This window comes from Pseudoliparis swirei, chromosome 4 (genome assembly GCF_029220125.1).
Source record: "Pseudoliparis swirei isolate HS2019 ecotype Mariana Trench chromosome 4, NWPU_hadal_v1, whole genome shotgun sequence".
Taxonomy (NCBI): Eukaryota; Metazoa; Chordata; class Actinopteri; order Perciformes; family Liparidae; genus Pseudoliparis; species Pseudoliparis swirei.
In genome coordinates this window covers 16986324-16998384 of record NC_079391.1, presented here as the reverse complement: position 1 = coordinate 16998384, position 12061 = coordinate 16986324, and the positions used below count along the sequence as shown (strand labels likewise).

The following is a 12061-nucleotide window of genomic DNA, read 5'->3' as shown; positions in this document are numbered from 1 at the left end:
TCCCTTTTGGTGCCAATTACAGATCTCAAGCCCCTCCCTCTGATTTATCTTTGCTTTATAGCAATCTCTCTTTTCTTAAACGTGTTTTATCTCTTTCATCTTTTTCCCGCCTTAATCTATCGGCAGCAACTGACTACCATCAGGAATGAGGGCCTTGACATTCAGCTCAAGGTGTTTGAGGAGCACAAAGAAGAGGACATGATGGAGTTCTCTCACAGGCTGGAGGACATCAAGAGCGAGCTGGAATATCCTTGTCATTATTACCAACAGACACGTGCACCAACAAGTTCTAATACAGTGTCTGTTTCTTGTAAATGTGGCTCACATGTGAATCCTTCAGGCATCCAGCTGAGGTCCGTTGTTCCCAAAAATATATAATTTGTCTCTTATTCTAATTTCAGTAGCACCTTCTTTTTTTAAAATGTGAAATGCAGTGTTCAAGTTTTCCCCAAATTCCTTGACTCTCTGCACCGATGTGGGGGATGTGTTCAGTATTGTGCAGAGTATGGTGAAGGACAGCAGTGCGGAGCCCGATTTCCTCTCCATACTGCAGCACCTGATGCTCATACGCAACGACGACGTGGTCAGGTACAAATCTGCAGCACACACAAGACACAGAACATGAATTATCTAAAGTGTAATGAAGCATGCATTTTCTTTTATTCACTTCTCAATGGTCTCTCAATCACCCTCCTTGTCATCCTGTATGACTTGGACTTTCTGTATTTGCTCAATTTATTAGCTCAGTTTTTTTAATTTTCATGCTTTGCTTTAAAGTGAACAGTAATATAACTTATGGTCCATGTGTGAAGAAGGATGACTGAGTTGAAATCTCTCATCTTAGCCGAATGCTCACGCGAGCAAAGGTCTCAGCAGCTTTTGAACACTGGAAATGATGTACACTGGTGAAGAGCTTCTGATTTGTGGGGGTCTCACGTCTTAAACCCCACTCAATGACATTGGCTAACAAAGAGAATGGCGTCTCTTTCATCTCTCGTCAATCACCAGCAGCCATGGCTCTAGAGTATTTCTCATCTCCTGTTAATGGTTCTTTTCAAAGGCTTATTTTCTGCCAGTTCTCTTGCAGCAGGGTGTGGGTCAAACCTGGCCTTGATCAAAAGATGGAGCTCTAATCTGAAGAATATTAAATGCCTCACCTGCAGTTTTTTCTCTCGCCCAAAATCAACACCTAAACTGTCTGGCACTCTGATATGGCTGTGGTCTGATTTTGTTTTCTTTATCTGAAATTATTAGGAACTGTTAATATTGGGGTTATGGCTGCCAGCATTGCTGCCATCTATTTTGCAAGCATTAATAACGGCATAAGAATATTGCCGCACACACAAAAACACGCTGCCCGCCAGTTCTTATTAACCATGGCATATCTAGACAACACACCCATTGTTTCTTAATCTTCTGGCAGATAACCAGCTGGACCACATAGATTACACTCAAAGTTGTATTTTATATTATTCATGCTTTATTGCCGATAATTCAATATTATTATTCGTCATTGTAATCTACTGCTTAAACACTAGTCAATTGACCATTCTCTAACTCCCTCTACTGAAAATCCAATGATGATATCCAATAACGTAGAGCGACTGTAAATAGGCATGGCAGTTCTGTCAGTTTCAATGTTTCTCCATATGCTCTATTGAAAGCAACATGAAGACTTCCGAGAGTGGTGTCTCTTTTTTCTATGAGCAAAACGGTTAAGGGATGAATTTAACTGTGCGTCTGTCTGCTCTAACCTAAGCTACTAACGTCGGCATGCCCAGCAAGGTTACCACTTACCTCACGGGGCCCCCTGCCCCGGTGACACTTCCAGGGTCGGGAAGACTTTCATACTTTGTAGGATTATAGGTTAGCGCGAAACGAGAGAAAAGGAGGGTGAAAAAAATTAATCCTGTTTATGATGGCACATCCACTCTGTAAGCGTTTCTTCGTGTTTTTTCACTGTGTGGAAGCCGGTCCAGGATGCCACCAGAGTTGATTAGCTTCTTCTTCTCTTGCTCTAAATAGGATCTGTGGAGGTTTACACAGCTGCACTGCCAAACTCGTTAACCAAGCGAGCGTTACGGACGTCAAAGCCGTTTGCGAGTCCTCAACCTAAAAGCCTTTTCTCTTGAAAGCACGAGTCCTAACTCCTTTGTACTTGTCCAAGTATGTGATTTAAGCAACTTCACAGGGTTATACCACAATGAAATGGAACTCTTTGGGCATTGGTAATTGTGACGGCAACTCTGTGATGGCCACGTTTTACGGCCTCAGCGCTGATTAAGATAAAAAGATCATATCATTAAAAATAATTGCTACAGTTGTCATGAAAGCAAGCTTTCTTTTGGTCTTCATGATGAGGTGGCCAGTGGCATTCAGTGCCTTAGTGCAGAGATTATGCAGATACACTTGCTCGGGCGTCTGCGGCTCAGTGGTGAGCTGGGTCGTCCTTCAATCAGAGGATCGGCGGTTTGATCTCCGGCTCCGCTCGCCCGTTTCAATGTGTCCTTGGGCAATACACTTAACCCCGGAATTGCTCCCATCGCTGTGCCTACGTTGTGTAAATGTTAGTTAGTCTTGATGAGCACGTGGCTCATTAGCTCCTCCCATCAATGTATGAATGGGCAAATGATGTCATTTAGTGTTAAAGCACTTTAAATGGTCGGAAGACTAGAAAAGCACATTACAGTCCATTGAGACAACACATGTATTTACAACAACAACGTTTCTATTTGATTATTGGAAGTATTGGGATTAAGGTTGGCAAAACACTTGTTTTCAGGACGTGATTATCCTAAAGGCAAACACACTGTATGTTCTAGATATTATTAAGAATTCGTTGAATTGTTAAATGCGTGGTTTAAGGCCATGGATGATTGCATATTTTCACCTTCATTCTTATCAGACTCTCTCCTTAGTTTGCTTCAAGTATTTATTTTTAGAATACATTTGAAAGTATTCCTCCGGCAGTTCCGTTCCCTTGACATTGATTTTCAGCATTGGCATATAAGTCGTCAAATCTCATGTGATCCTTTTTCATGCACGGCATCTCTCCCGGTTTAGTGATCTCTGATTTCAAGCATAAAGAAAGTCTTTTTTCACACCGGTCTCAAAGTCACAGAGGGATGAGAGGAACAGCAGCACTTTGACTGACAACATGCCGCATTTCACTTGATTGGCAGTGTTTTCATCTTCATGCAGAAAATAATTCGATCAGTTCACTATCTAGATCAGACATGGGCAAACTACGGCCCGCGGGCCACATCCGGCCCGTTAGGCTTTTTAATCCGGCCCGCCAAACTTGTCCAAATCGCGACTGTTTACTTCCGGTGTGGGTTGGCGCGGAAAGAACTTGTCACACAAAACCCTTCACCATGATTGGTCAATCCGTTTGTCTGTCAACATTTTGCGAAAAAAACAACCAATGAACACTCAGTAAATCACAAGGGACCCGCCCACCACACAGGTGAGGCTCATTTAGAAACAGCGCAGTGATTTTGGCGAGCAGCACGGAGCCTGGAGGGGCTGCAGAGCCACAGGAGGAACACGCAGCCAGAAGAGGTCCACTTGGACCGGGTAAGAGTCTTTAGTCTTTACTACACATTACGTGTCACGGTGTCCGTCCCGGTGTCCGTAACTTGTGCGCGGTGCTGACTAGTCTTGTATTTTACAGAGAGGATTCACCAGCGCCTGCAGCGCAGCCTGCAGCTCCACCTGCCCGGCCAGCAGAGAGGTCTCGTGACACGATGACATGATGTTATTATAGTGAAGCCATATTGTAAATAGTCTGTCAATAGTTGTGTTCTGTTTTCTATTTCTCAACATGTATATAATGTAGAATTTTTTTATTTTATGTACAATACATATTTATTTAAAAAAGAAATGTAATGGTCATTTTTTATTTGCACACACCCCATGAAACTTTATCTGCAATATGAAGTCATTTCTCAGTCCCATCTTTATCATTTTGGTGAATGTGTGACAGACCACATCATTTTCACTCAAAAAACGGTCATACAAAATTTGGTTTTCCTCATTTATTTAATTCAATTCAATTCAGTTTATTTGTATAGCCAAATTTCACAAATTACAAATTTGTCTCGGAGTGCTTTACAATCTGTACATATAGACATCCCTGACCTTTGACCTCACATCGGATCAGGAACAACTCCCAAATAACCCTTCAGGGGGAAAAGGGAAGAAACCTTCAGGAACAACAGAGGAGGATCCCTCTCCAGGATGGACAGGTGCAATTACATGTATCTAGCATTGTATTCAGATATTTCACTGCTTTTGTGAACCTATGACCTTTGGTAAACCAATTTCAAACACCAAAACAGTTCGTCCACATGAGTAAAGGTGTGTTTTCAGAAGAGATATGAATAATTTTTAAAAATCGAACTTCAATTGTCAGCTTTAGGGTCATATTTTCTCGAGTAAAGCGCTGTCGGTCTGTTTGTGACGGGTTCATACACATGCTGACCAGATGACGCCGCACATCGCCCTCAATTTAAAGACCCTTTTCTAGTTTCTGCTGCAGGCAGGATATTTAATACAGTATCTCTCAGGACAATCCGTCCATTATTTTGCAGGGTTTAAAACAATTAGAAATTATTGAGCTTGAGTATTTTGTTGGGTAATAATTTGTTTTGAATGTTGAAAGTGATTCCATTGATCTCTTTCCAGTAAATGTTGATTACTTTAACTTTGCACCTTAAATTGAAATGTATAAAAAACAGATGCAATCTCCAGGTTTAATAAATTACATTGCGTGTCCAAATGCTCCTGGTCCGGCCCCTCTGTCACATTTTAGAACCGATTGTGGCCCGCAGGTCAAAAAGTTTGCCCACCCCTGATCTAGATCATAGTCATGGTGTTCATACTACATCTATCATATCCAGTCCCATTTTGTTTTAGCTGGAAAGCATTGTCCCTGATTATCGTTGTTTCTCAGTCTCAAAGTATGAGTTAATGATGTGAGGGAGGTATTTGGACTCTCAGAGCGACATTGTTGTAAGATAATGAGCAGATCAAACGGACATTTTCCCTTTACAGCACTGTGGCCCCCAGCCTGGCATTTCATCTGTTTCATTATAATATCGCGTCTCTCCGATTGTGGCATGCCGGTGGTTATGCTGTGATCATCGCCTTCGACGGAGTCATTTGAAAGAATTTAACTGCAATTACTCAGCACCTGGTAATAGGTCGGTGTGTATTCCCTTTTGTTGAATGCCATTGTTCACGGTTCTTATATGGAGGGGAGAGTTATAAATGAAAGTTGTTTAAAAGAAACCAAAAGACCCGTAACCTATGTAGCATCTTGTTTACGATATTATAGTGCCAAGAATCAAGACAGTTAGCCTTTTTCGACATCATCAATGAAGGCTTACATTCAGGGAATACAAAAGGAAAAGAAACATCAACCTAAAACATTTCATGCTCCATATTTATTTATAGAATCCATGCTGTATATATGTTTACGGGGAACACAGTCTCTGTTCTTCCGTCTCTGTGTTCATCCCCCATCATTCTTATTTGTTCCTTTCTTTTGCTATCTATTAACCTGCCGTCGTTTTATGGTGGCCTTTGGCGTCAGAGATAGAGATGTGTAATAATTCTCTATGGACCCAATTCTCATGTCAACATCGTTAATTAGGTTGTTGGAGCAGGTTACATGTATTAAGGCGCCACGATGGTGAGGAGCCCCTGCTTGTAGCCCTCTGGTGTGTGACTGTGTGTGTAGAATCTCTGATATCTCATATGTAATTACTGGAAAGCCACATTTCCTCACTAACCCTGCTTCTCTTTCAGATATTTCATTTTCTCTCACGCCTCACTCGGATAACAGCTCTTGCTCAAATGCATACACACTTCTGATTAAAAGATTTAAATCCAATCCAATTTATTCCCCCCCCCCCTCTCTGTCTTTTTCTTCTGGTCTCCTGTTGACTCTCTTGTCTCACCTGTCTGGACTCTCAGGCCCCAGTACTTTAAGATCATCGAGGAGTGCGTGTCCCAAATAGTGCTGCACCGTAGCGGCACTGACCCAGACTTCAGTTACCGCAAGCGCCTCGATGTGGACTTCAGCCACCTCTTAGGCAAGTCCCACAGTGTATGTACATTATAGATATTTCAATAGAACGTGAATAATTTTCTCTCTGCTTTATGTTTTCAGAGGTGTGCATAGATAAAGCTCGAAGTGATGAGTACGAACAAAGAGCTTCAGAACTGGAACAGAAGGCAAGTATTGACAAAAAAAACCAACTTGGATTTTAATCCCTCTACAAATCCTTTTCATTGGGCCAAAACGGAGCCCGTTGAGGCATTTATTCTAATTTGTTCCATAACATAAGATCTTTTTAGATAACAAAATATCAACACTTTGAAGTAAACATAGCACTGATGATTCCTGGGGCTTGTGTTGGTAAACAATAATGAGATCATAGCAGTAGCATGATAGCATTGGCAGTCAACACTTTTCAACACGCTTTAAATGCTCTTTGATTCTTTCTCAAAAAACCTAGAAAAACTAGGTCTTTTGAAAGTGAGTCTTGCTGGTTATAAAATAATAATCAGACTGATACTTTGACAGTGTACAATCAAGGAGAGTTGAAAGCTAAACAAAAATGTTAATTATTGTCAACAACAATTCTACATATGCTCTAGGTCAGGGGTCGCCAACCTTTTTGAAAGAGAGCTACTTCAAGGGTTCAAAATAATACGAAGGGCTATTTGTTTGATATGAACTATGAACCAGTCCATCAAGGACTCGTTTGAGCTGCATAACAAGGAGCTGAACAGCACATGCACTGAAGACACTGTAGACATCTTAACGCTGATTGGCCAAGACTCGACGCATCAAAGATCTGTTATTGCAAAGATCACAACATCACCTTTCATCCTGCTGGCCATTCATTTTTTTCTTTCTTTTTCTTGACTGAGCTCAGTGTTTATTTGCGGGCGACTCACATGGTCCCTGCGGGCGACCAGGTGCCCGCGGGTCCCGTGTTGGCTCCCTCTGCTCTAGATATATCAGTTTGTGAACAGTAATATATAAATTTGTTCTTCTTGTATATGTTTTAATGTGTCCTACACCCCAAGCTAATATATTAAGATTTATGTTTGTAAATGTATCGTACTACAAGGTCAAAACAACAGTATTTTGAACACGCACACACATGCTTGTGAAATGTGAGGTCAAATTGATTGGCTGCTGGGTTTAATTGAAGTCAGGGTCGCAGCAGGTTGTAGATCCTGATTAGAAGGATGGGCTCACTGATTGGCATTCAAGTTTGGTAATTAAAAGGTTTTATTAATGAATAGGAGTAAGAAAACAAGTTTAAATTCAATCAGGAATTGAAGGTAATCAAGGTAAATGAAATGTTGATTCTATGAAACAATTACAACAAATAGCGCTTATATTATGTCGTTGTTGCATTCATGTCATATGGTCTGTGTTATTTGGATGTGTGTTTCTCTTTCCAGTTCGAAGAGGAGTTTCTAAGTAGACAGCAGGGGCAAGCTCAGCTGGTTAAGTGTGATGAAAAAATATCTGAACTCCAAGCAGAGCTGCAGGCCTTCAGATCCCAGGTAAATGACCGTGTTGTGTTCAGTGTCCTCTTTCGGGAATTGTGTTCATTCTGTGAGATTGGATGGGAGTACTCAACCAACCCCATTTAAATGTGGCAGATTGCAATTCAACTTTTGTGTGAGACTTCTTGTTTTTTCTCTCTCGCTGGAAACTGCAGTTTAGGTAGAGGTGGAGGTTTTAATGACACCAAGTCTAATAAGAACATTGACCAGTCCCTAAGTTGGCCTTTTCTGAATCTCTGATCTTCATCTCACAAGAGCAAATTGTTTTTAAATCAATTTATTCCGACAACCCTCTTCAAACCCCCCTGGTGCCCCCCAGCACTCCCAGACTTGCTCCCATGCTCTGGCACTGCAAGATAACCACACGCTCCGAGAGAACCTCCTTTTTTATTTTCCTCGATCATTTTTCAATTTGAGTGAGCAAACAGAATGAATACTCAATAGTACCTTGGTTCAAATTGTGGTTGTACATTTAGCAAATATGGGCTCACGCACACACACACACACTGTCTCGCTGCTTTTGTCCGTGTGTCAGTCTAACTCTCACACACACACACACACACACACGCTCGCGCGCTTGTTAAATCAGCAAAGGAGTTCTTCCCTCTCGAGGCGAGTGGCGGAGTAAAGGCCCGCGGCTGACCTTTAGTGTGAGTCTTTAATCTGAAACCGCTGCATGGATCAATAAGCCATTTGCTCTGTATGATACAATTCATGGAACTTTGTAGCCACAGTTATAACATTTAGCTTGACAAATCTAAAACAAGAAAAACTAATCATTGTGGGAAGGTTCTGGACAAGAATCCTGATAGTTTTTGAGCATTCATCCTCGGCATGACGGTTGAGAGACCACGCCTCCGTTATCCGGAGCACAGTGGTATTAGAGTGGAAAGCCTATTGTGGGTCACACTTGGCAGATGCTGTATTTAGCCTGCTTACCTATTTTCATTTCTTTTGTTTGAAATGTGAATTCCCCACACAAGAGAAATAACATATGTTATTTCTTACTGCTAAACATCAGCAACCTGCTAAACAGCCGACCTTGTCTTTATATTCTGACTGAACCCCCCCAAGAGACCAAAACCAAGAATGACTTGATTTCAGCAACAAGTGTCATCATTCCGGTCGCAGTATGACGCCATAATGTGTTTTTAATAGTTTTTGGGGATGTCAGTGGCGTTCTCTGGAGCTCCAGCATATTATGCTTCAGCTACACAGATAGTATTTTCAGTATAATAATCTTGGATTTGGTAATTGAGATTTGGTGATAATGGTAAAAAAAAGTGCCTAGCTCCAGGCTAACTCAATCGTGCTTCTTCGTTTTGGGCAGTTAAATTAAAAGGTTTTATTAATGACAAGGAGTAAAAAAAAAAAAAAAGAATTTGAAATTCAATTAGGAAATGACATTAATTAAGGTAGATAGAATGTTGATTCTATAAAATAACGACACCATTAGACTTAAAACAATTACAACAAATGGCGCTTGTATTACGTCCTTGTTACACCCGTGTAACATGGTCGAGTGTGTCTGTTATTCAGGTGTGTTTCTCTCTTCAGTTTGAAGAGGAGTCTCGAAGTAGACAGCATTTCTGTTTCAACACACTATTTCTTCTCCCTACCTTTCCAGTTTGGAGCTGGACCTGTGGTTCTGTCCTCCGCCCATGTCGGACAAGCATCATCTTCCTCAGCGCTCCTGTCTGGGCCTCCTCCTCCTTGTCCCCCACCTGGCATGGCCGCTCCTCCTCCTCCGCCTCCTTTACCTGGTTGTCTTGCGCCACCTCCGCCACCTCCGCCACCCGGAGGGCCTCCTCCTCCCTTTGGTGCTCCCCCCCCACCCCCTCTCGGGTTTGGCGGTGGTCTGGGCTCCCCCACTCAACAGGTGCTGCCTTATGGCCTCCGGCCGAAGAAGGACTTCAAGCCTGAGACCGCCATGAAGCGCTTCAACTGGTCCAAGGTGAAACACTGCAAGGACTTTGTCATCTTTTACCGTCTCCACTTTTATGCAATGCAGTCTTATATACCACCAATTCAAACTCAATGCAATAGAGCGATGTACAGTATAAAGAGAGATTAGAGATGCTTCCCCGTTGGGCTGGATCATGGTGAACAAAAAGTTTGGGACAAGAAACTGAAAAATTGAGGCCAGATATTTATAGTGGCCCCCTTTCCTTTGCGCCGTGTTCCTGATGTTCGTTGGCGGAACCTGAACAGTACAGATGTTTTTCTAAGAATTAAACAACAACTTCCTAACTCTGTGCCAAGCAAGTAATAATAATTTGAAATAACAGATGATCAGATGCTGTTGTCAGAGCAGTCTTAGTGGTATCACCGCAGATGTTGTTCTCTGCAGAGCAATAGTGGTTCACACCACAAGTGATATTAGTTTGTGGTTTGATTCATAATGTAATCTCACATGTACATTGGTACAGGTGTTCGGCAAACCAAACCATATGCTTGTAATTTTAAAGTGGCACGAGAAGGACCCGTCTTATGGCACAGCTGTATGAGGCCCCCACATGTGGTTATGTTTGGGACCAAGCTGTTCAGAAAGTTCTGCACGATAATAAGACTCCAAACTTCCAACTCTTGCAGAGCGGCTCAGCCAGTTTTACAGAGTAGTGACTACAAACTTGTGATTAGAGTTCTGTCACAACACGTTTTTTTGACAGACAGGAAGCCGTTGCAAACTGTTGGCTTTTCACTTTTCATACGAGTACTGTGTTCGCAAACCGATACAAGGCCACATGGGCATCTCATTCAGGCCCAGTTTCACTTGACTCCACTGGGACCGTAAGCTCAATATTCACAAGCATCTCAGCCTAACTTTATTTGCTAAATAATACCAACACATGGAATGATTATTAATGAGCCTCGAAAGGTTGAAAAACACTTGCAATGTAAACTACATGCATTGGTTGATGATGTGAAGTTGAGTGATTGCACTCAGAAATAATCAGTATAAAGCCAATATTAAATGTCCAAACTTATTAAATTCCCCTCGGGTCAACACCCCTTTCCAAAAGCAAAAATCTTTTTTGAACGTTTCCTTTCTGGAGGTTGCTACCGAGCTCCTGACTAGTAAACAGTGACTGTAATGTTACATGCAAACAAACCACTTTAACTTGTGTGAGAAACCTTTGACTTATAAACGGGTCATAATTCCCCTGCTAATATTGCTGTGCAATAATCTTCAAATAATGGTATTTATTTAAGTTTCCCGCAGCTCGGGACGCCAGATCAATCAGGACATTCCTATTCCAGATATTATCTGGCAGATTACCAGGACATACATTCACTTTGGGAACTGGCTGGCCTATAATGCAGCAAATTAATTTTAATTGGTCTTTTATTGGCGTTGATGTGTGACTAATATCTGCTTCAAATTTTGTGATTTTTTAAATTTTGACTTCATGTGCTGAACTGTGGATGTTTGTTTTCAGATTCGTCCCCAGGAAATGTCCGAGGGCTGTTTCTGGGTGCGGGCCGATGAGAACCAATACGCGAAACCAGAATTACTCGACAGAATCGCTCTCACTTTTAGTTCACAAAGAACAGGTCAGACTCCCACTTTATGTTTTATATTTAATTTAGGTATCAATTACACTTTTATTCTTATATTCTGTCTTCCTGTCCCGACTTTGGCTTCAACTTTCTATGTGGTGCTCGGGAATACCATGGCTGAGCTGGAGTGGTAAAACAAGGAATAGATGTGAGAGATTAACTGCTAATGTGTCTTCATTGAAGAGGAAGTGCATGACAAAAGATAGAGACAAGTGCTCGAGTGCTCGCTCCAACCCTCAAGGTTACTGTTGGCAAACAAACTGCTTTTATCACTTCCAGTGACTAGGTAGAGATAGATATGCATGACACATGTCATCACTTACTTGTGTTTGATTTGTTGCCATTTCCTCTTGTTTAAAGTGTTGATTTATTTCCAATTTCCTCATTTCATTCAAAGTTTCCTTGGCGAATACTGTCATTGGTGCAGGATATGGAGCAAAACTAATATTAGGATTATCACAATGTTATCCCAACAACGTTGTTACTTTTTACTAGTATGTAAAACTATGCGCTATAAAGGTTAACTCGGGATCACTTCATCGAGTGATATTCAGGTCATTATGCGTTACAATAGAAAAACTTGTCAGTGGAAATAATGTCTGCCTTTATCTTAACAGCCTACATGTGGATTGTCACACATCACATCCCCCCCCCCCCCTTATTGGCCAGCAGTCAGCACTCCTCAGGGAATCCGAGTCCCTGAGGTTGTGCTGCTGTGTTGGATTCTCACACATTAGTATGGCTGGTAAGATGTGGAATATTCATGTACAAGGTTGTTGGGCTGATTGAAGCTGGAGCAGGAGGTAGCATGAGATGTTATCAGTCTTGTCCTCTCCTGTGCGTGGTCTGTTAGTCCCTTCCCTGATGATTTATTCACATGCCTTTTTCTTTCTTGTCTTGTCACTGA

The 12061-nt window shown here is 41.7% G+C and overlaps 1 protein-coding gene across 1 annotated transcript in view; it reads left to right on the top strand.

Moving 5' to 3' along the window:
* Window positions 1–12061, top strand: part of LOC130192398 (protein diaphanous homolog 3-like) — a 161674-nt gene that overhangs the window by 39013 nt on the left and 110600 nt on the right. The window contains exons 11-17 of the mRNA XM_056412368.1: window positions 127–245; window positions 472–588; window positions 5980–6098; window positions 6176–6240; window positions 7486–7590; window positions 9221–9547; window positions 11034–11148. Of these exons, the coding sequence (XP_056268343.1) occupies window positions 127–245; window positions 472–588; window positions 5980–6098; window positions 6176–6240; window positions 7486–7590; window positions 9221–9547; window positions 11034–11148 (967 nt within the window). The remainder of the gene's footprint in view (window positions 1–126; window positions 246–471; window positions 589–5979; window positions 6099–6175; window positions 6241–7485; window positions 7591–9220; window positions 9548–11033; window positions 11149–12061) is intronic.